The sequence below is a fragment of the Phytophthora cinnamomi genome, assembly GCF_018691715.1.
Source record: "Phytophthora cinnamomi strain GKB4 chromosome Unknown Contig54, whole genome shotgun sequence".
Taxonomy (NCBI): Eukaryota; Oomycota; class Peronosporomycetes; order Peronosporales; family Peronosporaceae; genus Phytophthora; species Phytophthora cinnamomi.
In genome coordinates this window covers 605,305-630,268 of record NW_027150987.1, presented here as the reverse complement: position 1 = coordinate 630,268, position 24,964 = coordinate 605,305, and the positions used below count along the sequence as shown (strand labels likewise).

The window sequence follows — 24,964 nt, the reverse complement described above, 5'->3', positions numbered from 1 at the left end:
ATGCAGTCAAGCGGGGCTTGACTGAGGCGCCGATCTTGGCAGTGGCTGACCAAGATCGCCCATTTCACGTAGTGTGTGACGCATCCGATTTCGCGATCGGATGCGCGTTGATGCAGCACGATCACGAGGGCCATGATCGTGTCGTCTACTACCAATCGCGTCAGCTGAAGCCAGCTGAGCGCAACTATCCGGTGCATGACAAGGAACTCCTTGCCATGAAGTATGCACTCGCAAAGTTCCGAGTGTACTTGCTTGGGAGTAGACCATTTGTGGTCTACACCGACCATGCTTCACTGCGCACCGCAGTGAAGTCGCCACACATTTCACAAAGAATGGCGAGATGGCTCTCATTCTTTGCGGAGTATAACTTCCGGGTCGAATACAAACCCGGAAGATTGAATGTAGTGGCCGACGCGTTATCACGTCGGCCGGACTATGCAGAAGCTGTTGACGTCAATGCCATTGACGCCATGCGATCGAGCAAACCCACATCATCTCTGTTGGATGATGTGAAGGCCGCGTACGCGCACGACGCGGACGCGAAGCTCTTGCTGGCCTATGGCACAGCGCCTTCTGACAAGTCCCGTCAGAAGCTGCCCAAGCACCTTCGAGCGCGTGCACACCGCTTTCGTGTGCACGACGGACGGCTACTCTACAACGCAGTCGACGACAACGCGGATCGCGTTGTCGTGCCAAATGACCATGACCTGCGACTCAGGATCATGTACGAGTATCATGATGCCCCGACTGCGGGACATCTCGGACGTGAGAAGACTTACGTCCTTCTCACGCGCGACTTCTACTGGCACCACCAGTATAGTGGGTGCGCAAGTACATCCGTGCTTGCGAGGTATGCCAACGCGTAAAGCCTGCGCCATTCGCGCAGGCTCCACTGCAATCACTACCGACTCCGTCGGAGTGTTGGAAGTCCATGTCTTTGGACTTCATCTTTGGTCTTCCCCCGGATAGCGGAGGGAACACCGGTGTTGTGGTCTTTGTAGACCGTTTCAGCAAGATGGTACATCTTGCTGCGGTGCCAGCAGAGGTGACCGCGAAGCAGACGGCCCGTCTGCTCGTCGACATGGTGTTCAAACACCATGGCATGCCGTCAGACATCGTGTCGGACAGAGACCCGCGCTTCACAGCGCATCTGTGGCAAGAAGTGTTTACACTTCTTGGGAGCCAGCTTTCCATGTCGACTGCGGATCATCCGCAGACGGACGGTCAAACCGAGCGCGTGAACCGCGTGCTCGTCGACATTCTGAAGAGCTACGCTCACTCGTTCCAATACCGGAGCGAGTGCTTATCGATGGCAGAGTTTGCCATCAATAACTCAGTGCATGCCTCGACCGGGCATACACCGTTCTACGTGAATGCCATGCGGCATCCACGTCTACCGAGTTTACTCGGAGTGATGGCTCCCACTTTAAGTGGGGGAGGATCTACGACTGCAATACAGCAGCCTCAGAAAACTGCTGACACTTGCACAGTGTCAGCTGCAACAATGGACAAACCACATGAGTCTGCGCAGGGCGCAGACTCCCCCAACAATATGGCCAACGACCACGGGTCTGTTCAGGGCGCAGACACCGCAAAGAACCACGCAGAGGCCGGGCCTCTAGCGGAGAGCGAGCTGAATGACTTCAGCTCGGATGCAATCAGTTTCATCACCAAAAGACAAGCCGTGATTCGGTTTGTCCAAGACACTATAGCAGCTTCTGTTGATCAACAGAAGCTGAACGCAGACAATGCGGGCAGAGGCAACACAAATGAATTCAAAGTTGGTTCATTAGTTTTGTTAGCTACCCAAAACCTGCCTAGACATGCAGTTTCGGATTTCGGAGCAAGCAAGCTTGCTCCGCGCTTCATCGGGCCGTTCACTGTGTTGGCACGGCACGGCAACGCATACACGCTAGACATACCGTCTAGCATGCGCCTCCATCCGACCTTTTACGTCGGACGGCTGAAGCCACACCGGCAGCACGAGCCATCTAGCTCGGCTGACCCGAAGCCTCGGCAGGAGCCGAGGCAGAAGCGGAGGACTTGGCCTCGGCGACGAGCAACCTCTCCTCCAGCGCGCGGACGCGCTGGAGCAACCCCTTCATCTGGGTCCCCAGCTCGACCTGGATATTCGAGGCGGTCTGCGAGACCGCCGCGACTTGGGCCTTCTGGTTCGCCAGCTCCTGTTTCAGGGCGGCGAACTCAGCGCCCTGCAGACGCTCCACGACGGTCACCCGGTCGTGGAGAGGCGCATACTGATCAGCCCGGGGCTGATCATACCCGGGGCGTGTTCCCACCCTCGCCACCGCCGATCCGTGACGCCCGCGGCTCAACCCGCTGGATTGTTGAGCGGATTGTTGACCATAGTATCCCGAAAACGAACCCTCAAGGGGCTCGTTTTCGTATTCGTTGGAGAGGATTTCCTCCCATCGAGATACATAGAGCCGCGGAACGTCTTGCTGGAGGACGTTCCGGAAATGGTGAGGGCGTACGAAGATCAGTACGCGCTGGCGCAGCGGAAGTAGCACGAGCGCTGCGGTCATCGCTAGCGCCCGAACCCTCACGTGCTAAGAACTTAGCACGGAGCTCTTTGAGACTCTCGGGCACACGGAACGACGTGTACCCGTTCAAGTCGCGGTCGCTCAAGCGGACCGCGCCTGGAAAGCACTTCGTGCACTGAAAGCCCTCGGGCACAGCGCACGGCACATTTGCCTCCTCAGCTGCAACGTGAAGTTGCTCCAGCTTTCCACGCTTCGAGTACGTCTCGAAGCGATCACGCGCTTGCTTAATCCGATCACGGTAAGCACTCGGCTTCTTGTTGAAGTTCTCAACAAAGGCGTTCCAGCTTTGACAAAGTGCCTGCCATTCGGGCACTTTGCTGCGAGAAGAGGTCTTCTTGCTTTGAAACCATCGGAGCTCATGAAAGAGTCCGATGTAGTAATCGCGCCTTTGATGCGTTTCCGCATCAAAGTGCTGCTCGGCAGCCACAGCGTCATCTTTGATGGCGCTGCATACGTACAGCGGCACCTCATTCGGAGGTACCGAGTTCCCATACCGGTCCGCGATCTCGGACGCGGACGGCATCCATGGATCGCGCGCTGCAGGCGCAGCGCGCGGAGAGCCTTGAGCTTTAACATCACGCGCTGCAGCAGCAGCGCGCGGAGTACTGAGAGCCCCAGCGGAGGCGAGTGGGGTATCACTCTCAGTACGCGAACGCTTCGAACTCGAAGCGTCCGATTCGTCCCCTTCACGCGGGCGAACGTTCTTGGCGTGAGGGTCGAGCGATTCGCTCGACACTGAGTCTTTGCGCTTTGAGGGCGAGTCTTCCTCGCCCTCCATGTCTTCATCGTCGTCGTCGAAGTCGACGACGTCGCCGTACTTCGCCTTCTGGCGTTCGAAGTAGTCGTCGATGGAGAGATGACTCCCCACCGACTTTGCGGACTTCTTCTGAGGCGCGCTCATCGTTGAATGAGCGCGGGTTTCTTCTCCAAACGCGGAGAATTGACGAATGGTCAATTCCAAAAGATTGACGTGCGGGGACCCCGCGCGTCTAACCTGAAGGGAGGGATGGTGTAACGGGGTTACACGTACAAGTGGCTGCAAGCCACTTGTGAATTTAACAGATAGGTTATCTGTTAAACGTTTTGGATACTTCCTCACATTGGTGTAAGACACACCGATGGATACATTGAAGTGGACCACCACAGTGAGTGGTCCACACATACCCAAAAGATCTTATTGGTAGAAAGCAGCATCTTTCTACCAATCAGAGACATGCATATTAGCGGGGCTCTGACAGCCAGCCGCTGCCAACCCTTTCATAGATGATAAACAGTTTTTAGCAGAATTTAGAGGAAGATCAATTTACAAACAATACAGTTCTCATTTTACCTTAAACTAGCTACTTGGAGTCTTGTCTAAGTTAACTTATATTTGTGTATTCAAATATAATTAACCTAAGTAATTACTAAGTACTTACGCTTCCTCATACACGTTGCGCAACGTGTAAGCTAAAGTAGTGAGTCAAGTTAGACCCACTACACAGTGGCTCTCCTGTGGTGAAGAGCAAGAGGATGTGATTGAGTGTGGCCTCCCACGCGCGGTCGAGCATGGGTTCCCGCGAGTGGTCGAGTGGGAGCTCCCTGATGCAGTTGACGCGGTCGTGTACGGCGACGCACGTCCAGGCGCTGATGTCGTGTCCCGGCGCCCCAGTTCAGCGGCCACGATCGAGCGTGGGCTCTCATCGGCAGCCTCAGTTTACACTCCGCGTCCGGTTCGCCGTCGCGGCCGTCGCAAACCACCCCGTCCTCGTGCGCCATCGGGGGACACGATCGAGACTGAGTCTGAGGTGATCTTAATCCTGGTGGGGGACGACGCGGAGATGCCTCTGCGAATACGTGACGTCGAGGCCGCACGTCCTCCGTGCAACGCCGCCGAGATCACTCGGCTGCCTGGGCTCTCGTGGAAACACTTCCTCCGTGACTTGAAGTAGGGCGAGATCGAGCAAGTGTGCATGGTCATCGCCGAAGACACTGAGTCCATCGCGGTCGTCGACGCCAGCGCGTCGGACCCAGCTTCCGACGCGAGGATGCGCCCGAAAGGGGCTGAGCCGAAGAGCGCATGCCAAGCACGCTACGCAGCTCATTCGTTGCCGGCACTTGAAGCAGCCGCAACCCAGGCGCCCCCCTTGTGCGTGAGTTCATGGAGATCTTCCCGGACAAGGTCTCAGCCTCTCTTCCACCCGACCGCGGAGTTCGGCACGAGATCGACCTCGTGCCTGGTGCGAAATACTGTGTGATGCGACAGTGGCTGCTTCCCCGCGACCAAGTCGAAGCCATCGACACCTTCTTTGAGAGTCGCTGGCAAGCCGGCCACGTGCGAGAGAGCCTGTCCCCACACTCCAGCCCGACGTTTTGCGTGAAGAAAGCAACCGGCGGATGGCGGATCGTCCGCGCCTTCAACAAGCTCAACGACGCCACTCTTCCGGCGCAGACGCCGATCCCGAGGAAGGACATTGTACTGGACACCATGTCTGGCAGCACCAAGTACAGTGCCATTGATCTGATGGATGGTTTCTATCAGATCTTGATGCGCGAAGCTGACGTGCCGCTGACTGCGGTCAGCACGCCTAGCGGGATGTTGTGGGAATGGCTTGTGATGCCACAGGGGCTCAAGAATGCACCCGCCACCTTCAACCGCATGGTGTACAACTTGCTTCGGCCGTACCGAGACTTCGCGCCTAGTTACTTCGACGACATCTTCATTCACAGTCGTGCCGGGGGCGGCATGACGGACGTCGAGGTACATCTCCAACACCTGCGGAAGGTGTTCGAGGTGATGCGGAAGAACAAGCTGTACGCCAACTTGGAGAAGTGTATCTTCGCGCCCCCGAGATTCCTGTGCTCGGGAGCTACGTCAGCAAGGATGGTGTCCGTGCTGATCCCGAGAAGATCGAGACCATCTGTGCGTGGCCTACACCTCAGGACCAGAAGCAGCTCCGACAGTGGCTGGGTCTCGCGACGTACCTCCACCACTACGCGAAGAACTTTGCGTCGACCATCCGTCCGCTGTCCCAGCTGATCAAGGCCGACGCCGCGTGGTCGTGGCGTCCCGATCACCAAGCTGCCTTCGACGCGGTGAAGGCAGGCTTGTCCATCGCGCCTGCCCTGATGCTGCCCAACCATTCGAAGCCTTTCCATGTGGTATGCGACGCAAGCGACTTCGCAATAGGTTGCGCCCTAATGCAATTTGATGATGAGGGACGCGAACGTGTGGTGAGTTACCAGTCGCGTCAGCTGAAGCCGGCGGAGCGAAACTACCCTATACACGACAAGGAGATGCTAGCCATGCGCTACGCACTCATCAAATTCCGCGTGTATCTGTTGGGCGAACAAACCTTCGCTATCTACACAGATCATGCGTCGCTGCGGACAGCGACGAAGAGCCCCCACTTGTCCCAGCGCATGGCGCGCTGGCTCTCGTTGTTCTCCGAGTACAACTTCGTCGTACACTACAAGCCGGGCAAAACCAACATCCTCGCCGACGCGCTCTCACGTCGGCCAGACTACGTGCAGTCGGGTCGCCACGCTGTTGGCGACGAGGATGACGACGAGTGTGCTGTGTGCGTCGCGGGAGAAGTTGCTGCGGTTGAGGTTGCAGTGACCAGCCCGCTTCGTGACCTGATAACGGCCGCGTACGAGTCGGACGCGGCGTGTTCCGCGATGATCAAGTACCTTAGAGACCCGTAAGCAGCGGCGCGGCGCCGCTTATCCCCACGCAGCCGCGCCCGCGTCGACCGCTACGGACTGGATGGAGCCCTGCTGACCTACTGCGTCGATCGCTCGGACCTGCCACGCATCGTCGTCCCGCTGGACGACGATCTTCGAGCTCGGCTAATCCACGAGTTTCATGACACGCCCAGCGGCGGCCACGTCGGACGTGAGAAGACATTCGCGTCGCTGTCCCGGGACTTCTACTGGCCGCATATGTACAAGTGGGTACGGAAGTGGGTACGCTCCTGCGAAGCATCCCAGCGTGTCAAGCCGTCCCCGTCAAAGCAGGCTCCGCTTCGACCTTTGCCCGTGGCAGCGGAACCGTGGACTTCGGTGAGTATGGACTTCGTCTTTGGGCTGCCTCGAGATCCGCAAGGCCGCACTGGTGTTCTCGTCTTTGTTGACCGCCTCAACAAAATGGTGCATGTTGCTCCGGTCGCCGCCACTGTCACCGCGCAACAGTCCGCGGCGATTTCCTCGACGTCGTTACCGACATCACGGTCGTCCGGTCTCGATTGTGTCAGATCGAGATCCCCGCTTCACCGCCACCTTCTGGACTGAGTTGTTCATGTTGGTGGGGACGCGGTTGGCGATGTCCACCGCGTCGCATCCAGAGACGGACGGCCAGAGTGGTATCGGGAAATGAATCCGAAGCCAAAACCCAAAGGCGAGACAAGGGGCGAAGAAGACCCGAGGCGCCGGCGCCAACTGGCAAGTCACAACCCATCGCCAGTCACTGGACCAAACGCCCCGGTCGCTGATTGGTCTAAATTGGTCGGTGACGATGACTCGTCGACGGTACCAAGTCAAGCTCGGGTTGTTGCAGCTCGCTAAGTACGGTGCGAACCTACCGGCAAGATCCGAACTTATGAGTCGTTGGCGCCTGTCCCCAGTCGTCGGTGGCGTTTCAGCGGCCGTTTGAGTCGTCGGTAGCGCCGCCACGTCGCAGAGAAAGCGCCGAAGAGTCGTGAGTTACAACTGGCGGTCCAGAAACGGACGCGTTTATACTTGATATTTGTATTGATCGATAGGAAACTTAAGAGAAGACAAGATAAGCCTTCGGGCAACAATAACAGAACAGCTTTTCCTCCCAACCACGCAAGGGCGACACCGGTGCCTGCAGTGAACGACCTGCAGCTCAAGGTAAACCTGGTAGGTAGGATTATGACTGTCGGTGGGCACATCTACTAGTGTAGCGTGTGTTCATCCCTGGCAGGGCCAAGAGAGTAGTGGCCGGTGTATTGGTAGCGACGAGTCGTCGCCAGGAACTGGAGGAGCGAGAGCGCACTCCATTTATTTCTTCCCGCCGGAGTATAGCTCCGGCACCCTCGTATCACGCCGTAAAAGGCCGGGATCCTTCCTTCTGAGGGCCTGCGAGGTATATTTTGTGTGTGAGAGCGTGCTAGTCTTTGCTCGTGGCTAGTGACGCTGAGTCTTCCGTCGGTCGACTAGCGGAAGCTCGGTACACAGGGGAAACATCAACCCGGTACAAGGGAAAGTTCCTGGGCCTTCCGGTTCTAACCCTAACAAGCTCATTGAGTCTTCGGTGACTTGGTGGGTGTTGTTGGTGGGGAAAGTGTGCCACATATAATTTAGCGCGTGTTCCTACACGACAACTGGTGCCGCGACGCGGGATTGGTGTGACCTTCTGTGTTTCGTGCTACTGCAGGTCGATCGACTTTACGAGCAACAACCAAGAAGAAGAAGAACAAAAAAAGAAGAAAAAAGACGAAGAAAGAAGAAAAATGCGAAAGGATCACGTTCAGTGGTACCAGCAACTCCAATGAAAACTGGCGGAACGCGTGGCGACGACTCGACTGCGGCCCTGATCACGCCGCACCTCGACCCGATTGATGAGCGGACCGTCAGCTTCGACGACTCGATGGCTGGATCCGACGCCAAGGACGAAGAAATGGATGAAGACTACGACAATTACCTGGAGGAGAAGGCGCCAGCGGTGGTGACGCCCGAGACTCCGGAAGATACAGTGCTGTCTGCGGGACCCAGCGCGGGCACGCGTTCGTTGTCGCGAAACCTCGCGGTTGAGCTTGACGATGACGCGCGCTCCGTGACGCGCACCCTCGCGGATGAACTGTATGATGTGGATGGCCCAGGGCCAGCGTATGACAACTTGGAAGACTTTGAGGACGCTGCCGACGACTCAAGGTCACCGGTCCTGACGACTCAAGTAACCGAGCAAACCTCCGGCAACCGGCCGCCACTAAACGGTGACACGCCGGCGGCCAACAAGGTTCTCGGTCGACTCTACGAAGATGAAGAAGAGCGACTGGGGTGAGCTATTCGAGCCAACGATGACTCGCCAAGCGGTTTGGGCCGATTTGTGTCACGTGTTGGCTCGCCCAGTGAGTTCGTGACAATCGAACAAGTGGTGAAGGAAACCGAACGATTTCTGAAAGCATTGGGGCTTTGGCCTCTGGAGCACCCTTCCCCGTCGACTCTGGAGTGCTGGGTGCCGGCCGAAGCGGGCGCGGAGCTCTGGAAATGGAAGAAGCGACTCCGCACAGCCTTTGGCGCGAATTCGTTCACTCTGGACGATTCGCGGAAGACTCGTGCGACTCGCGAAGTGGTCGACCCGGGTAGCGTACCGCTGCCGACGACTCCGAAGAGGGCAATCCGCGAAAACCCCAGCCGAAAACCCGCCGAAGGGGTGTTTAGCGCGTCAGGGGAGCGATCCCCGTACTTTCAAGACCCCCATATGGTGACTCCACCAACTACGGGCAACTCAGACCGCGCTGGACGCACCACCGATGCTCAAAATCGGCTAGGAGCACGAAAAGCAGTTCAAGACGGAGCAAGATCCGCCGCTACCAGTCCACCGACGACTCGTCGGACGAAGAAGCGGACTTCACCGGTGATGGAGGGGCGCAGATGGGCGAATACCTGCGCCAAATCCGTGAGGTGACCAAATCCGAGCTGCTTAACGTGACTCCGAGGATCGCGGTGGCAACTCATCGCCCACTGGGGCAGATCAAGGCGTTCTCGTGCACCATGAACAAGAGCGAGAACTCGACGAAATGGCTTCGCGTCTTTGTCTACGAGATGAAAGGGACGCGAGCATCGCCCAATGAATGGTGCATGCCTTTCGAGCTGAGTCTTCGGGACGGTGCTCTACATTGGTACCGACAACTGCCCAAGAAGACCAAGCGAACGTGGAGCCTCCTCAGCGAAGCCTTCATCAAAAACTATTGCTCCCAGTTCAGCCAGTCAGCGGGGACTCGCCACTACTCAGCCAAGCGCGAAGACAAGGAACATGTTTGCGACTACCTAAACCGGCTCAATGGCTATGCCAGGAATACCGGAATTCGATTCGAAAGCAACGGCCGCAAAGAACGCGACCACGTCTAGCGGTTCCCCGAGACTTGCGGTGACCGAGGACTCGAACGGCGCCTGCGCCACCTGCGCATCTCAGATATACATGAGTTGGAAGAGATGATCCAAGCGATATTGAAGATTGACGAGCGCATTTTTTCCCGCGAATCGTCGCCGCCTTACTCTCGAGCTCGGGGTACCTCCCGACGACGTGATGACAGGCGCCGCGACGACTCGCGAGATGCTTACATCCGTCGCGACCGACGCGGACGAGATTATGAGCGTCGTCGCGATGACTCACACAACATGCCTCGCGTGAGCCTAGCCGAAGCATCTGTCGCTGACATCGTGGTCGAACTTCATGGACGGGACACGCGAGACACTCGGAGCGAGCTGCAGCAACAACGCCACAGATATAATGGCGACAGCAACAGCGAAGATGGAAGTGAACACAACAGCGACGACTCACAGCGTTACGGCGAAGACTGGGGTGATAGCTATTCGTCAGATGGATGCGACCACCACCTTGCAGCAGCCAACGACAACGAACGCCGAGTTGCCGCTGAAGGCACGTACGCCCGGTCTGACAACCGACAACCCAGGGGTGGCTAGAACCGCGGCTACCGCGACGAGAAACCTCGCCAGTATGGGCCGTGCGCAGCCTGCGGAGGCCTTTATCACTCGGCGTACTACTGCCGACGTCGGTTCAAGCTGTGCAAACAAGTGCACGACGCCGGAAAATGCGAAGTATTCCAAGAAATCACCAAGATCGTCAAGTCCAAGGTGGACAAGAAAGACCTCACACCCGAGCTCCAAGAACTACTGTTTTCGGACCATTTAAACTAGGCAGCCCGCCAACTACGACTGGGTTGGTCCCAGTCACAGTTAGCCGAGCCCGCAATAGAAGCAGAGTGCATCTTTGCATTCGTGGGCGAGTGCGAATGGACGAAGACTGAGCAAGATAACGACATGAAAACGACGGAACTGGAAAAGGAGAGAGGCGACTGCCTCGGTGGAGGTGTATGGTGTGAAGAAGACGCTAAGGAAGAGATCGGAGATCCTGCCGAAGACTGGATGACAAGCGCAGTGCAAGAAGACTCGCGCCGACGACTCGCTCCGGAAGTACGACTCTTAGCCGGAGAACGGATGGGATGGTGGTCGACGCAGATATTTAACAAGCGCGTAAGGATGCGGACACTGGTGAACGGAGCCGTGGACGACTCGCGCACGAGGATATTGCTGGACACTGGGGCAAACGTCAGTGTCATCTCTGAGAAACGTGCCAAGCGACTGAGACTCCGCGAAGTAGTGGGGCATGGACGTTGCATGGATGTCCAAGGGATCACCAAGGGCAAGATGATGACGATTCGCCGAGCGGAGATGAAAGTCACCCTTGGATGGGAGCGCGTTTATGTTTTCGAGGTCTGGATTATGGACCACTGCGCCGGGGTAGAGGTGGTGCTTGGCACCGACTTTATGATCCCGGCCGGTATCCGTTTGGACCTCCTCAACGCGACGGCCAAGCTTCCCGACGAGGTAATGATCCCGCTGATCAAGACTCAAAACATGATGGACGAGGCCGAATGGAGCCACGTCGCGTACGGTCCGACGGAACCAATGCAAATACCGGGCCACGAATGGGACGAGTTCAAGCTACAGCGGCGACAACCCGAGCCGACGACTCACGTGCCGTGGATTCGCCGAACTGAGATATTCATCCCGACTGTCACCAGTTTCTACAAGGGACGTCCGGTCAGGATTCGACTAACCAACGCCACGGATAGGCTGGCGAGTTGTCCGGTGCACTTCCCGGTGATAGTCTGGGTTCCGATTGGGTCACTACCGAAGACTGAAGGCTACGTACGGCTAGATTCCGCAAAGTACAAGGAGTGGCAGGTGCTCGCATACGCTGCCGCACGGGACAAGGCACTACTCAAGTGGGAGGCTGAACTCTACCAGCAATGGTTGGCCAAGCAGCCCCCAGCGGTGGAACGAGTGAGTTACCCGACACCCAAAGGTATCCTGCAGCGACCTGACGAAGACTCGGCCGAGAAACCACCCGTCAACAGTGAACGTGACAGTGCCGACGACTCGTCGATGACGGATGACTCAGAATGGATAGCGGAGGAACATCACCGACGACTCGACGCTACTGCCGGCGACTCGACGGGGGTGACGATGAAGCCATGACTCCAGAAGCAGCTGGATCAGGACTGGAGACTGCTGAGTCGACGGTGCGCCGCGACGAAGACCGAGGACTGGCGTACAATCCGCAGGGGCATCCACCGATGACTCAGGCTGTATCCAGCCGAGAAGCCGGAGACATTTCAACGACTCTCGACCAGACGTTCATAGCAGTAATGCGCGTACTGGCCACGGAAGGTACCGTCGACAGAGACGACGAGACGACTGAGCACCCGGCGGCAGACATCGTACTGGAGGACTACGCGCATGAATTAGCATTCATCCCCGATTTATCGGAAACAGTGCCGACAACACTCGACTACTCGGCCGCGAACGTCAAGGATCCCGAGTTGTCGGCAGACCAGCAAGAGAGTCTAATTGAAGTACTTCGACGCCATGGAAATATCATGATTGCAAGCTGGAATGCACTCCCGCCACCAGCGTATGGCGTTGTCTGCGACATAGATATGCAGGGGCACGCGCCGATCAAACAGCGGACCCGACGGATCCCATTCAAGCATCTCACGAAATTGTACGAACTACTCAAAGGACTGCTCAAGGCAGGGCTCATCGCGTTCTCGGACAGCCCGTGGGCCTCGCCAATCGTCATGGTCCTCAAGAAGAATGGCCAGGACATCCGCCTCTGCATCGACTACAAGATGGTCAACGCGGTAACGGCAATCCTGGAGTACGCCATGCCGCTCGTCGACGACTTGCTCACGAACCTGGAGACTTACGTTTGGTTCTGCTCGCTCGACGCGGCCAGTGGATTCTGGGCCATCCTGATGACACTACGTGCGCGCAAGATTTCGGCATTTGTGTGTCCTCTGGGGCACTTCGAGTGGCTACGAATGCCTTTCGGCCTCAACAATGCGCCAATGATCTACCAACGGATGATAGACAACGCGCTATGGGGATTTGTGCAACCGAAGGGCGGCTGGAACGCCTTTGCAGCAAAGATGAAGGCCGCCGAAGACTCGGCAGAGCACTGCCGACGACTCGAGTCGTCACCTCGCCTACCAGGCACTACAGCGACGACTCGAACCAAGTTTGCAGCCGCCCGCGATGACTCGGAGACGACTGAGCCCATTACTTGGCTCGTTAACAGCCCAGAGGGCGATATGTTTACGACCAACGAAGCCGACGAGTCGTCGCTGGTGCCTGTGTTCGACCGGCGATCCTTCGTGGACGATGTCTGCTTCGGTGGCGATGACTTCGACAGTTGTTTGGCGACGCTGGACTGACTCCTCAGTCGTTTTGAAGAGTGCCGGATCAGCGTCAGCTTTACCAAGAGTATTTTCGTGCAAGGACGCGTCGACTTCCTGTCTCACGAAGTGTCAAAAGACGACATTCGGCCCGGCCCGAAGAAGATGGACGCGATCACTCAGCTGTCTTTCCCACGAACGCAGAAGGGAATGCAGTCTTTCCTAGGTGCGCTGAATCATTACGGCCGCTTCATCTAAGACTTCGCTGTCTACGGCGCGACGCTGTACCAGCTGAACGAAGACGATTTCGCACCGGAGGGTGACCTCACAGTTGCCCGCCGGAGTTTCCAAGCTCTCCAAGACAAGGTTGCGGCAGCGCCGATACTCCGCCACTTCGACCGCACCATGGAAGTGCACGTCATGCTGTTCGCAAATGAGTGGGCATTGAACTCCACGCTGCTACAGCTGCATGATGACAAGTTGCACCCTGTTCGCTTCTGCAGACGTGTATTGAAGAATGTCGAGATTAACTATCATGCGGCGGAGAAAGAAGTGCTAGCGCTGTTGTTACTACTAAAGACTTGCTACACCCAGTTGGCGGGACGGACAATACGAGTCTACACTCGCTTCTCCACATTGGAGTGGATTACCAAGTCGAAGTCACTCTTTGGGAGAGCTGTACAATTTGCGGTATTGCTCTCCCCGTGGCACCTAATCGTCCAACGAGTCAAGGAGAAGGGCTGTGCCTTCACCCAGTTGCTCCAGTCGACGGTGGCCAACTTCGTGGATCTCGATGACTCGCTGGAACTGGTTGCCCCGCCGACTAAAGGCTCACCGACGACTCGCATGGACCCAAACTTGCTTTATGCACGCCTACCGACAACTCATACAGGCTTCGTAGTCTCTTTCGATGGGTCAGCGAAGACCGAAAAGTATGGTGGTTACGGCAGTTGTTCATGGATCGTGTGGATCCTTCCGGAGTGGAAAATAGTTATTGCAGCGAACGCTTACCTCGACAAAACCACGGTCAACATCGCCGAGTACACCGGCATGAACAACGGCGTTCTCGCCGCGATCGAACACGGCGCCGAAGACTTCGAGGTCGTAGAAGACTCGAGACTCATGATCCAGCAATCCCTAGGGGTGATACCTTGCCGGAAGGAATCACTGATGGTACAGCTGAATCATCAAAAGGAGATCATGGCACGGTTGCGGTCAGTAAAATACCTGCACGTGGTACGTGCATACAATGCTGCCGCGGACTCGTTGGCAACAGAAGCCTTGGAGTCAAATGTTTCCAAGGTCATTCTGAGTGAAAACCGGAAAGCAGAGTTGGCCGGGCTTAATCGGATACAAGAAGTGATCTACGAGTCGCCGCCGCAAGGATCAGAAGCACAAAACCTGGTTCCAGGAGGCTCTATTCAAATTTTGAACGGCGTTTCAACCGTGAAACGCAAACGATTTGCTGATTTCGTACGTCCAGAGCCTGGAATGCTACTGGCAATGACTCGGGCGCAGACCAAGAGCAAGAAAAAACATCTCCGATTCACACACGAAGCCACCGCCGAAGACTCACCCTAACTGGAAACCTCCCGAGATTCGACCTCATGAACCAACTCAAGCTCCACCAGCAGCTCCTAACGCACAAGACATTTATCCTGTGGAAGTCCAAGAGGAGAGACGACGGCGTATAGCCGCTGCACAAGTCGAAGAAATACGATGGGCTAACCTGAAGACCTTGTTCCGTGGAGATGTCGAGAAACTGGATACCGAGCCGCCAGATATGCATGGGAAATCGCAGATAAGTTCGTGTTGTTGGAGGACAATTTGCTACACTACACGGGAACAAGTCGTCGGTGTGACGCTGAGTCGCAAGAGGAGATCTCGCTACGTCTGGTGGTACCCACCACGATGATTCAAGAAGTACTCCAGAACTGTCATGACTCGCTGGAAGGTGGCCACCACGGTGTGGTGAGAACCTACCAGCGAGTCAAGCGAGATTACTACTGGTTGAGACTCTACACCGATGTGGAGAAGCACGTGAGATCGTGCCCTGATTGCAGCACCAGCAATCGCCGCCCCCAACTGAAAGGATACTCTCCTGGCAACGTGCTGGCGGAACGGCCTTTCCAGACAGTGTCTATGGACTTTGTGATACTACTGCCGAAGACTTGGAGGGGCAACACAGCCCTGCCGCTCATCAAATGTTCTTTTGCGGGTTTCATGATCGCGAAAGCCATGGCGGATACGAGCGCACTCAAGTGGCACAAGCATTCGAGGAATGCATATACCGACGATTCGGTGCGCCATCACTCATCCGCCATGACCGCGACCCACGGTATATGAGCGAAGTGGTCCAAGCGTTTGCAGAAATGATGCCGTCAAGGTCTCGAGCAACGCTGAGTTACCGGCCGCGAGCCAACGGACAGCAAGAACTGTCAGTCAAAACTGTAATGCATCCGTCAAGGTATACGCCGAAGACCCGCTCCAACAAGACTGGGACGAGATCGTGGAGCGCTTAGTCTTCGCCATCAACAACTCACAAGACACGACTCGGAAGGAAACACCATTCTACTTGGTGCACGGGTGGGATTCCCAGTCAACGCTGAAAGCCATGTCATCCTCGCTCCGACACGGCGCGCCGAAACAGTCAGACGCACTGGCATGGTGCCGCGAAGTCAACAGACAACAGCAGATTGCTATGGAAATGGCCAAGGAATACCAAGCCACCGAGAAGACTCGCAGAGCCCGGGAACACAACGCCAAACTCAGCAGGAAAGAGAAGACAATACTGGCGAAGACTCGGGATCACGAGTCGTCGGCGGCGGCACAAGACCAACCGTCTACGGGACAAGACACCCCCGTCCCAAGTGACCTGTCGCTCAAACCAAGTACGCATGAGCCACCGACGACTCGCGAGCCGTCGGCAAGTGCCCCAAATCAACCATTTGCGGGACAGGGGGCACATGTCTCTCGGGACAGGGTAGATCCACCGAAGACTGGCGGAATTGAGCCGATTACAGGCCGAAAATCAATGCTGCCGGTCCCATTCGATGTCGGCAGCAGGGTCTGGTTGTACATGGAGAGAGTCAAGCCCGGTCTTACCAAGAAACTGGCACACCGGTGGCATGGACCCTTCCGGATAAAAAAGAAGATCGAAGACTATGCCTTCGAACTCGAGTTACCGGACCGCAGTTGATACCGATTTTATCCAGTCGTCCATATCTCCCGACGGAAGCCGGTTGATGAGTTTGGAGATCGACCGAAGACTCGTCTCGCGCCCGGCGTTGTCGACGACACGCGGCTAGACTTTGACGACTAGCCGCTCCCTGAAGCCAACGGGGAGTCGGATCGCGTGGCAGGAGAATATGAAGTTGAAGCCATCCTCGACGACCGTGTGCCGTTGACCACGGGAACGGAAAGAGCAGTACGCGAGTTTAGAGTCAAATGGGTCGGCTACGATGAACCATCGTGGGAGCCAGCCGCTAACCTTTCTTGCGGTGGACTCCTCGATGATTACCTGCGGCGAAAAAGAAGTGAACAGCGCCTGCGGATGGTTCATGTCGCCGACGAAGACTAGGTGGCTATGAGTCACCGCCATGATGACCTGTACTTGGGGCAACGCAGCCCAAGACCACAGACGAAAACAGCTACTGCGGCATTATCTTTTGCATTAAAAATTAAAACGCTACCAAGACGGACAGCTAACTCAACGACAACTCAGAAGCGAGATTGGAAATGAAAGCCAAATGGATAGAAGACGCTGCCGACGACTCGCTTGAACCCGACTTCAACTCAATCAGGATCGGAGGCAACAGCTGCCCGAGCCAAGACACCAAGCAGACTCGAGTCGCCGGAGCCACCAGCAACATCCGGAGCTTGTCCTCCCGGAACAGAGGCGGCATTCGGCGAAGGCTCGGACGCAGCAGGAACACGAGCATCACCAAACTCGGCCACCCATTCTGAGCTCAATTCACCCGGTTGCAGCGACGAACTTGGCACGACTCGACGACCAACATCTGATCGCGAAGAACCAGCCGGGACAAAGAGCAGAGCCGACGGGTTGCACGGGACGAACGTGGTGTTGTAGGGGTGCTGTTCCGGCACATCGATCCAGCCGTTCCGCCAAGGCTCCACAGCGTCCAGAGCCGCGACCTCGCTCATCCAGTCGATAGTCTTGGGCTCCCAAGGCAAGTACTCCAGAGAATACCCGGGCATGGTCGGCTCGACCATGAACTCGGGCTTCACGTCCGAGAAGCCAGGACCCTGGCTGCTTCACCTCCGAGAAGCCAGGATCCTGGCTGCTGCCCCACTTCCAGACGTACGGGACCACCTTGGCGCGGAGACGGTCGCTACATTGGTTGCGCTCGACCACGTACCTCGATCAGGCAGCCTTCAAAGTATCCAAGTCCTTCCCCGTCCGAGTCTTCCGCGCGGCAGTCCAGTCCATCATATCCAGGTCAGCAGCAACTGTGGAGAACGTAGTCTCCACGGCCTTCGGAAGGATCCAGTGATCGCGCTCCCAAAGCGAGAAACTAAGGTCGGCGTTGTCCGAGTCGCCACTCCCACGGAAATTGCTCCAATATTCCATCACCCGAGTCATCGGCGAAGCCCGCTGGGACACCTTGGAGTCGGGATCAAACTCTGAAGTGTCAAAAGACACGCTTGAGACGGGAGTCGCCGGCGAAGCTTCTACCACGGATGATCGGGGTTCTTGTAATACGCGAATGCCGCGATGCCTTCAGGACTAGAAAGAATTCGGAGATCCCGAGGCACCGGTGCAGGCAACCGAGCATTCAGCATCTGGGTCCAGCACTTGAGAGCCCCAGGACGCGTAAAATGCGGCTCGATGTAAGACACAGCACACTTGGCCACTTGCTTGGAAAATCGGACGAGAGGCTGCTGACCCCGCACCGGCGACAGCACCGCAAGAGGACGCTGGGAGCTCGGATCCGACCCAGGGATGGACGACAAAGTAGCGACGACTCGACTGGTTCCGGAAGACACAGGCTGGCGTGGAACGGAAGGACGACGACGTTGTCGACGGTGACTCGTTTCAGTCTTCGGTGGAGCAGGATGTGCCTTCTTAGGCTCTACGCCAACACCCTGGACAGCTCCCGACGACTCGGAACCTGGAAGTTCCAAGAGAGAAGAGGATTCGGGAACGCCCTCCGGCAACTCAATCACTGATTCAACAACCAAATTCTCCGCCTCCGAACCAGTGTCTGGAAACCACTCGAGAGAAGCGCCAGAGTCGACGTGAACTTGCTCGGAAGGAGGAGAAAGAGTGCTTGACGAGACAGCATCTTCATCCGATGACTCCACCACACGAGAAGGCTTGCGCGAAGGGACGACAGGTGAGCTGTCCGACGAAGACTTGGCAGCGGCCCCGGAGAAGACGGCGCGAGCTGGCGGACCGGTAGACGGCTGAGAATGAGCCCATCGCCCCCTGGGTTTCCGCTTCGACTTGCCCTTGGACGACGAGTCCCCAGAAGCACTTGAAGCTTGCACCACCGATGCGGACGGCGAACCTGCAGCCGCAGGAACACTTCCGGAAGACTCGACAACCTCCACCTCCGCTACCAAGTGCTCACCATCTTGAGCAGAAGCTGAGTCTTCGGCGGGGCGGCGAGGTCTCTTGCCCGGACGACTGGCGGACGGACTGCGACGGAGTGACGAAGAACGAACACGCTTTTGCGACACCGAACGGGAAACAGAGCTTGACCGACCACGCACATGACGGGAACCGGCCTCCTCTTGCGAGGAGCGCTTGCGTGAGCAACCAACCTGCGCGGCGCGTGAAGCCTGGTCCGCTTCGACATCAGCAGCACGTGTTCCAGGCGTTGTCTTAGTCGCCTCAGCCGACCGCTCCTCCTCCGACAACCCAACGTGAGAATCCGATTCCAGGAAGGCAGTGTGGGCCAAGTCAACGGCAATGACATCCTCGGTGCGAGACGGATCCGCATTAGCCAGCATGTCCTTGAGGACTCGCCGAGTCTCGTGGCTAGTATCAAGCAGGTTCCAGTTCAACTCGCCAGTCGACAAACCTGTAAGATATGAGTCATCGCCCAGAATCGGAACACAAGCCAGCACATGCAGCAACTCAACAACCAGTACGAACCTTCGGAGATCACCATAAGGACGTCTGGGTCCATGTCTTCAAACTTGATGTGTGCCCGAAGAGTCCGCTTGGCGCGCGTTAGCCGCTTCACCTGCTCTTGAAGATCTTCACTTCGGCGCTGGAGGCGAGTCGACGACGAGTCACCGCCGGCATCCAAGCGAGCCAGAAGATCATGAAGACGCTTGCTTTGTGCAGTCGACGACGCCACGACAGCCTTGAACGCCGTCTGCTCGCGAGTGAGCTGGAGAGCCAGACGCTTGCACTCACAGCTCCAACGCGGTTCTCCAAGCGGGCGGCCGTCTCGGTGTGCGCATCTACGTCTCCATGAAGACCGTCCCTCTCCTGGAGGTAGTGAGCTTCCAAGACCCGCAAACCCTTGACCTCCTTCTTGGAGTGCTCGAGCTCCGCGCTTGCTTGAGGAACACCATGATGTTCTCGTGCTTGAACGATTCCTTCATCGCCGAGTTTTCGGCGGCAGCACGCGCAGCTTGAGCGGAATGCAACTGGCCTCGTATCACAGCCAAGTCCAAATTGATGTCATCATTTACTCCCATGTTGGGCTGAGCCGCCGCCACCACGTCTTCCAGCGAGCGAGCAGCGGCCAAGCGAGAGCCCACGTGGCGGTCCCCACGAATGTTGGGACCCTGGTGCAGGGTGACATTAAGACGGCCGATGAGATCCAGCCGAGGACCCAACACCGCGATCACGCGCTCTGACGCCTCAGCACTGGCTTCCATGACAATCTATTCGAGAGCTTCATGCGACACCGTGATCAGCAAGTCGTCGGTGGTAGAACGACCAGCTTCAGCGCTCGAAGTAGAACGCCGAGCAACTAGCTGCGACGACTGGATCGCAACCGAGTCACCGGCAGCAGTACTGATGGGCACATCAACCAGAGAAGTGTCCTGCAAGACAAGATACGAAAATAATAACCTCGAAGGTAAGCGAGAGCAGCTCAAGATCAAGGTGCAAGTCAACGAGACGTACCGAAGGAGCAGCAGGAGAGGCGACCAGTGATGCGGACGACTCAGCGGAAGCTTCCAGCGAAGCTTGGCTCGGCGTATCACTGCCAGCGGGTGAACTCAACCCCGGAGATGACAGGACAACCTGGGAAGCAGACGCACAAAGCCGCCAGGCATCAGCCCCTCGCGTGAAGCTGACAAAAGGCGAGAAGACGGCAGGAAACTCACCGTGGCCGAACTAGCCGTCGACTCGGCAACGCTCTCATCCTCGGACGCCGCCGACTGTGAGGTAGCAGAAGCAGCAGGCGGACTGCCAGCACCAAGCGCGCTTCCTCAGCCAGGCGAAGACTGACCAAGGTACCAAGATCCAGGTTAGCAGTGAAGACGGCGAGCGAACAAGAGAAGACGACTTACCTGGAGCGAAGACCGAGACACAGAGAGCCCTCACCGCCGAGTTCACGGCGGAGTGGGCAGCGCGGGAAGAACCGACCATGGTGCAGGAGCACCCCGACGCTCACCAGCACGCGGCTCGAGTCGCGGTGGGGACAGTTGATGTATCGGGAAATGAATCCGAAGCCAAAACCCAAAGGCGAGACAAGGGGCGAAGAAGACCCGAGGCGCCGGCGCCAACTGGCAAGTCACAACCCATCGCCAGTCATTGGACCAAACGCCCCGGTCGCTGATTGGTCTAAATTGGTCGGTGACGATGACTCGTCGACGGTACCAAGTCAAGCTCGGGTTGTTGCAGCTCGCTAAGTACGGTGCGAACCTACCGGCAAGATCCGAACTTATGAGTCGTTGGCGCCTGTCCCCAGTCGTCGGTGGCGTTTCAGCGGCCGTTTGAGTCGTCGGTAGCGCCGCCACGTCGCAGAGAAAGCGCCGAAGAGTCGTGAGTTACAACTGGCGGTCCAGAAACGGACGCGTTTATACTTGATATTTGTATTGATCGATAGGAAACTTAAGAGAAGACAAGATAAGCCTTCGGGCAACAATAACAGAACAGCTTTTCCTCCCAACCACGCAAGGGCGACACCGGTGCCTGCAGTGAACGACCTGCAGCTCAAGGTAAACCTGGTAGGTAGGATTATGACTGTCGGTGGGCACATCTACTAGTGTAGCGTGTGTTCATCCCTGGCAGGGCCAAGAGAGTAGTGGCCGGTGTATTGGTAGCGACGAGTCGTCGCCAGGAACTGGAGGAGCGAGAGCGCACTCCATTTATTTCTTCCCGCCGGAGTATAGCTCCGGCACCCTCGTATCACGCCGTAAAAGGCCGGGATCCTTCCTTCTGAGGGCCTGCGAGGTATATTTTGTGTGTGAGAGCGTGCTAGCCTTTGCTCGTGGCTAGTGACGCTGAGTCTTCCGTCGGTCGACTAGCGGAAGCTCGGTACACAGGGGAAACATCAACCCGGTACAAGGGAAAGTTCCTGGGCCTTCCGGTTCTAACCCTAACAAGCTCATTGAGTCTTCGGTGACTTGGTGGGTGTTGTTGGTGGGGAAAGTGTGCCACATATAATTTAGCGCGTGTTCCTACACAACACCAGACTGAACGCGCGAACCGGGTCATCGAGGATGTGCTGAGGAGCTTCGCCACGTCATTCAAGTCATGGAGCTCCTTCCTGCCCATGGTCGCATTCGCCATCAACAATGCCGAATACGCATCGACGGGGCTCACCCCGTTCTACATCAACTACGTACGACATCCGCGTGTTCCAGTGCTCCTCACTGTGGAGCGCTCGGTAGATCTCGATGGGCCAGCTGACGAAGGCACAGCAGTTTCCGACAAAACCGGTCGTGAGAACACTCACGACGTTGACTCCGCACGAGTGAACGGAGTCACCCCACGACATGGAGCTTGGGCTGCAGCAAGAGGGATGCGGACGCGTGCCGCCACGACGGCGACACCACAGAGACCAGCCCACACCCATGCACGACGATCACGTGCACGTGCCGCAACGAGGGCAACACCATCGGACATCGCAGCGTGGACGAGTCGAACGTTTATCGATCCAAGTCAGCGTCGTCGCGCAATCGAGTATCAAGACGCGCCGGGCGCGGTGGAAGTCGCCGAGCCTACCCCTGCAAACTTCGACCCCAATCCGGAGTCGCAGCCATGCGATGCAGTGGCTGCCAACGAGTTCCCGCAGCGGCGCCAGTCAGTGGTTCGCTACATCCGCGATGCGATCACGTCTGCGGTCGATCGCCAAAAGGAGAATGCAGATCGTCGCGGCCGCAAGAACATGGAGAGATTTGCCGTGGGTGACCGCGTGTTACTGTCCACGACCGGTAATCAACCCACTTTACTGACGAACCTGGGCGCGAACAAGTGCGCGCCCCGCTTGATTGGACCATTCACGGTGTTTAAGGTATTAGGTGATGCCTCTACGTTGCAACTACCTACGCCTTTACGGCTACACCCTACCTTTTACGTCGATCTGCTGCGGCGCTACCACCCAGCGACTATCCCAACGACGCTGATAATCACCGGCGCTCCCGCGGTCATCACCCAGATAAAGCGCCGTCTCCTGCTGGCGCACTCGGTGACGCAGCTCCTGATTCTCGCGTTCCAGCTGGTACAGTCGACGCTCCAAACGATCGAGACGCTGCGCGGTCGCAGCGTCCGGCCAGCGACTATGCTCCGTTTGAACGTGATGGTCCGGCCCCGGTTGTGGATAGTGCGGACAATGTTCGTCACATCGTGGAGGCGATCCTCCGACACGACAATAGCCGCGCTACTCATCAACTTGATCATCGGGGTCGCGGCGCGCGGCGCCGCGACGGAGCAGTTCCTGCGCATCGCCAGTATCTTGTGCGTTGGCTGGGGCCGATGCCGGATAGTTGGGAGCCACGCGCGGCCCTCCATGTGGACGTGCCGGACTGCGTGGCGGCGTACGAGGCAAGCCTTGAATCTGCGGCAAGTCCTCCACACGGCGCGGCGCACGTGCGCCGCGCCTAGTGGCGTCAAGCGCAGCGTAATAATATCGTCCAATCACAGTGCGCTCGGATTCGGAGTACGGCGTATCTTCGAGTAATCTGATCCACTCGGTGGTACTGGGTCGACGGCCATGCTGGCGACACGATCGACACTCCTCCACAAAGTGGACGTACCAGCAATGTCTCACGACAGACAGCAGACTTCGCGCGCCAGAGCCCCCACAGACAGCCGCGCGTGAGTTTCCTCATGCGACTCCAGCTTCCGCACGAACTCGTCGCCGCCCTCCGTATTCCAGCGTTCGACGAAGGCAGTCCACGAGCGGTCGAGCGACCTCGGGGCCACGGCGTCGGTCGCCGTGACGACCTTGCTGCATGTCGCTCTCCAGCGCTGGAACAGGCGGCGCATCTCCTCGTCGTCCCAAGGGTTGACAACGGCGCTGCAGTCGTGCAGCGCCCACCGCTCCAGGGTGTCCTCGTAGGTGCTGCGCTCTGGCGCAACGGCCCTGGCGTTCATGGTGCTGTCTTGCTGCCCACGTTTCCGATCCGAATGTGAAGCTAGCTGACACGACCATGCCGCGTAAGACCCGCCCTAGATTTTGACATCCATGCATGTCCACCCTTGAGAGGGGGATGGTGGGACAGGCTACTGTCACCCGGGTGCCACCGCGAGTGCGTGGTGGCCAATCACAATACCGTATAGGTTTAATGGTTGGGACGGTGTTGAGTGCCGCGACCGTCCCAACACTCAATCAGAGTCTTATTTCCTACGCGCCTGTGTAAGCCGATAGCGGCCTCAAGCCCGATACAACGACCGAGGTCAGGCCAGCCACGTAAAGGTCCCCGGCGATGCCAATTGGTCACTGCAGGTGAGGCATTTATACCCACAAAGGGGGGGGGGGTAAGGGTGGTACGGCTGATATGAAGTGACGGACTGAATGTCAAGTCGACTTCTCCCAGACCGCCCTGAGCCAACTCGCTCAAACCCCGGACTTCCCCCAGATCCCAGACTCTCGGCTGAGAATCCATACTCTGGGCGGACACTCCATAGCCACTGCGGGAGCTGGGCCCAGACTCCGTGACCTCAGCTCAGACCTCATGCTTCCAGCCCAGACTTGGGACTGCCAGCTCAGACTCCATGATCACAGCAGAGGCTGAGCCCAAATTCCTGGATCTCAGCCCAGACTCAAGACTCTCAGCTCAGACTTCATATTCACAGTGAAGGCTGTGCTCAGACTTTGGACTCTCAGCTTGGACTCCGGACTCTCAGCTCAGACCCCCGGTGGTCGAAGTCAAGCACCCTGGGTCTCAACTGCATGCCAGCTTGGTCCAGAGTCTGGGCGGAATACACCCAAGCCGCAGACCTAGCCAGGCCATTTCACCAGGAGCGAGCCAGTCCACTTGAAGTTCGCAGTAGTCAATGTTGGGTCGGGCCGAGCGGGTTCGGGCAGCCGACTGGCTGGTTCAGAATTTTCCTGCTAACATCGCCACACCAAAGCCTCAAATTTCTGACATGACTCTCAGGTCCCAGATATGCCGGTACTCCAAACTTTTAGAACTCGGATCTGAGATCTGGGATCTGAGACTTAAGCAACCAAGTGACTCCAAGTCACAGATCCAAAAGGCCCAAGCTTAGATCTCTACCCAGAGTCCGATTAAAGGCCTGGAACCCCAGATCTGGTGCCTCTAGAGAGAATCTCAGACCTCAGCCCCCAGACTGAATTCAAATCTCAGACCTGGGGTCCGAGGTCGCTGTACCTTGACGTCCACAGAGCTCAGTTTCCAGATCTAGCCAGTCCAACTAGAAGTCTGTACAAAACCAACACTTGGGTCAACAAATATCCACGAATCAAGTGACATGTGGCCGATGGGTCCTGACCTAGAATTGGCTGGGACTTCGTCACACTCGCCACCAAGGAAGCCAAAAGCATTCTTAAGCAACGGTCCCCTTGTTTCCGCCCA

The 24,964-nt window shown here is 57.2% G+C and overlaps 2 protein-coding genes across 2 annotated transcripts; one reads left to right on the top strand and one right to left on the bottom strand.

Annotated features, from left to right (window-relative positions):
• Window positions 1-4,701: 4,701 nt before the first annotated feature.
• On the top strand, window positions 4,702-6,248 carry IUM83_13488 (reverse transcriptase; the record flags this gene model as incomplete). Its single annotated transcript, XM_067938166.1, has 2 exons — window positions 4,702-5,354; window positions 5,420-6,248. The coding sequence occupies 2 exons, from the start codon at window positions 4,702-4,704 to the stop codon at window positions 6,246-6,248; spliced, it is 1,482 nt and encodes a 493-aa protein (XP_067788254.1).
• Window positions 6,249-23,189: 16,941 nt separating this feature from the next.
• IUM83_13487 (uncharacterized protein) lies at window positions 23,190-23,519 on the bottom strand (the record flags this gene model as incomplete). Its single annotated transcript, XM_067938165.1, has 1 exon — window positions 23,190-23,519. One exon carries the CDS (start codon window positions 23,517-23,519, stop codon window positions 23,190-23,192), a length of 330 nt encoding a protein of 109 aa, XP_067788257.1.
• Window positions 23,520-24,964: the final 1,445 nt, after the last annotated feature.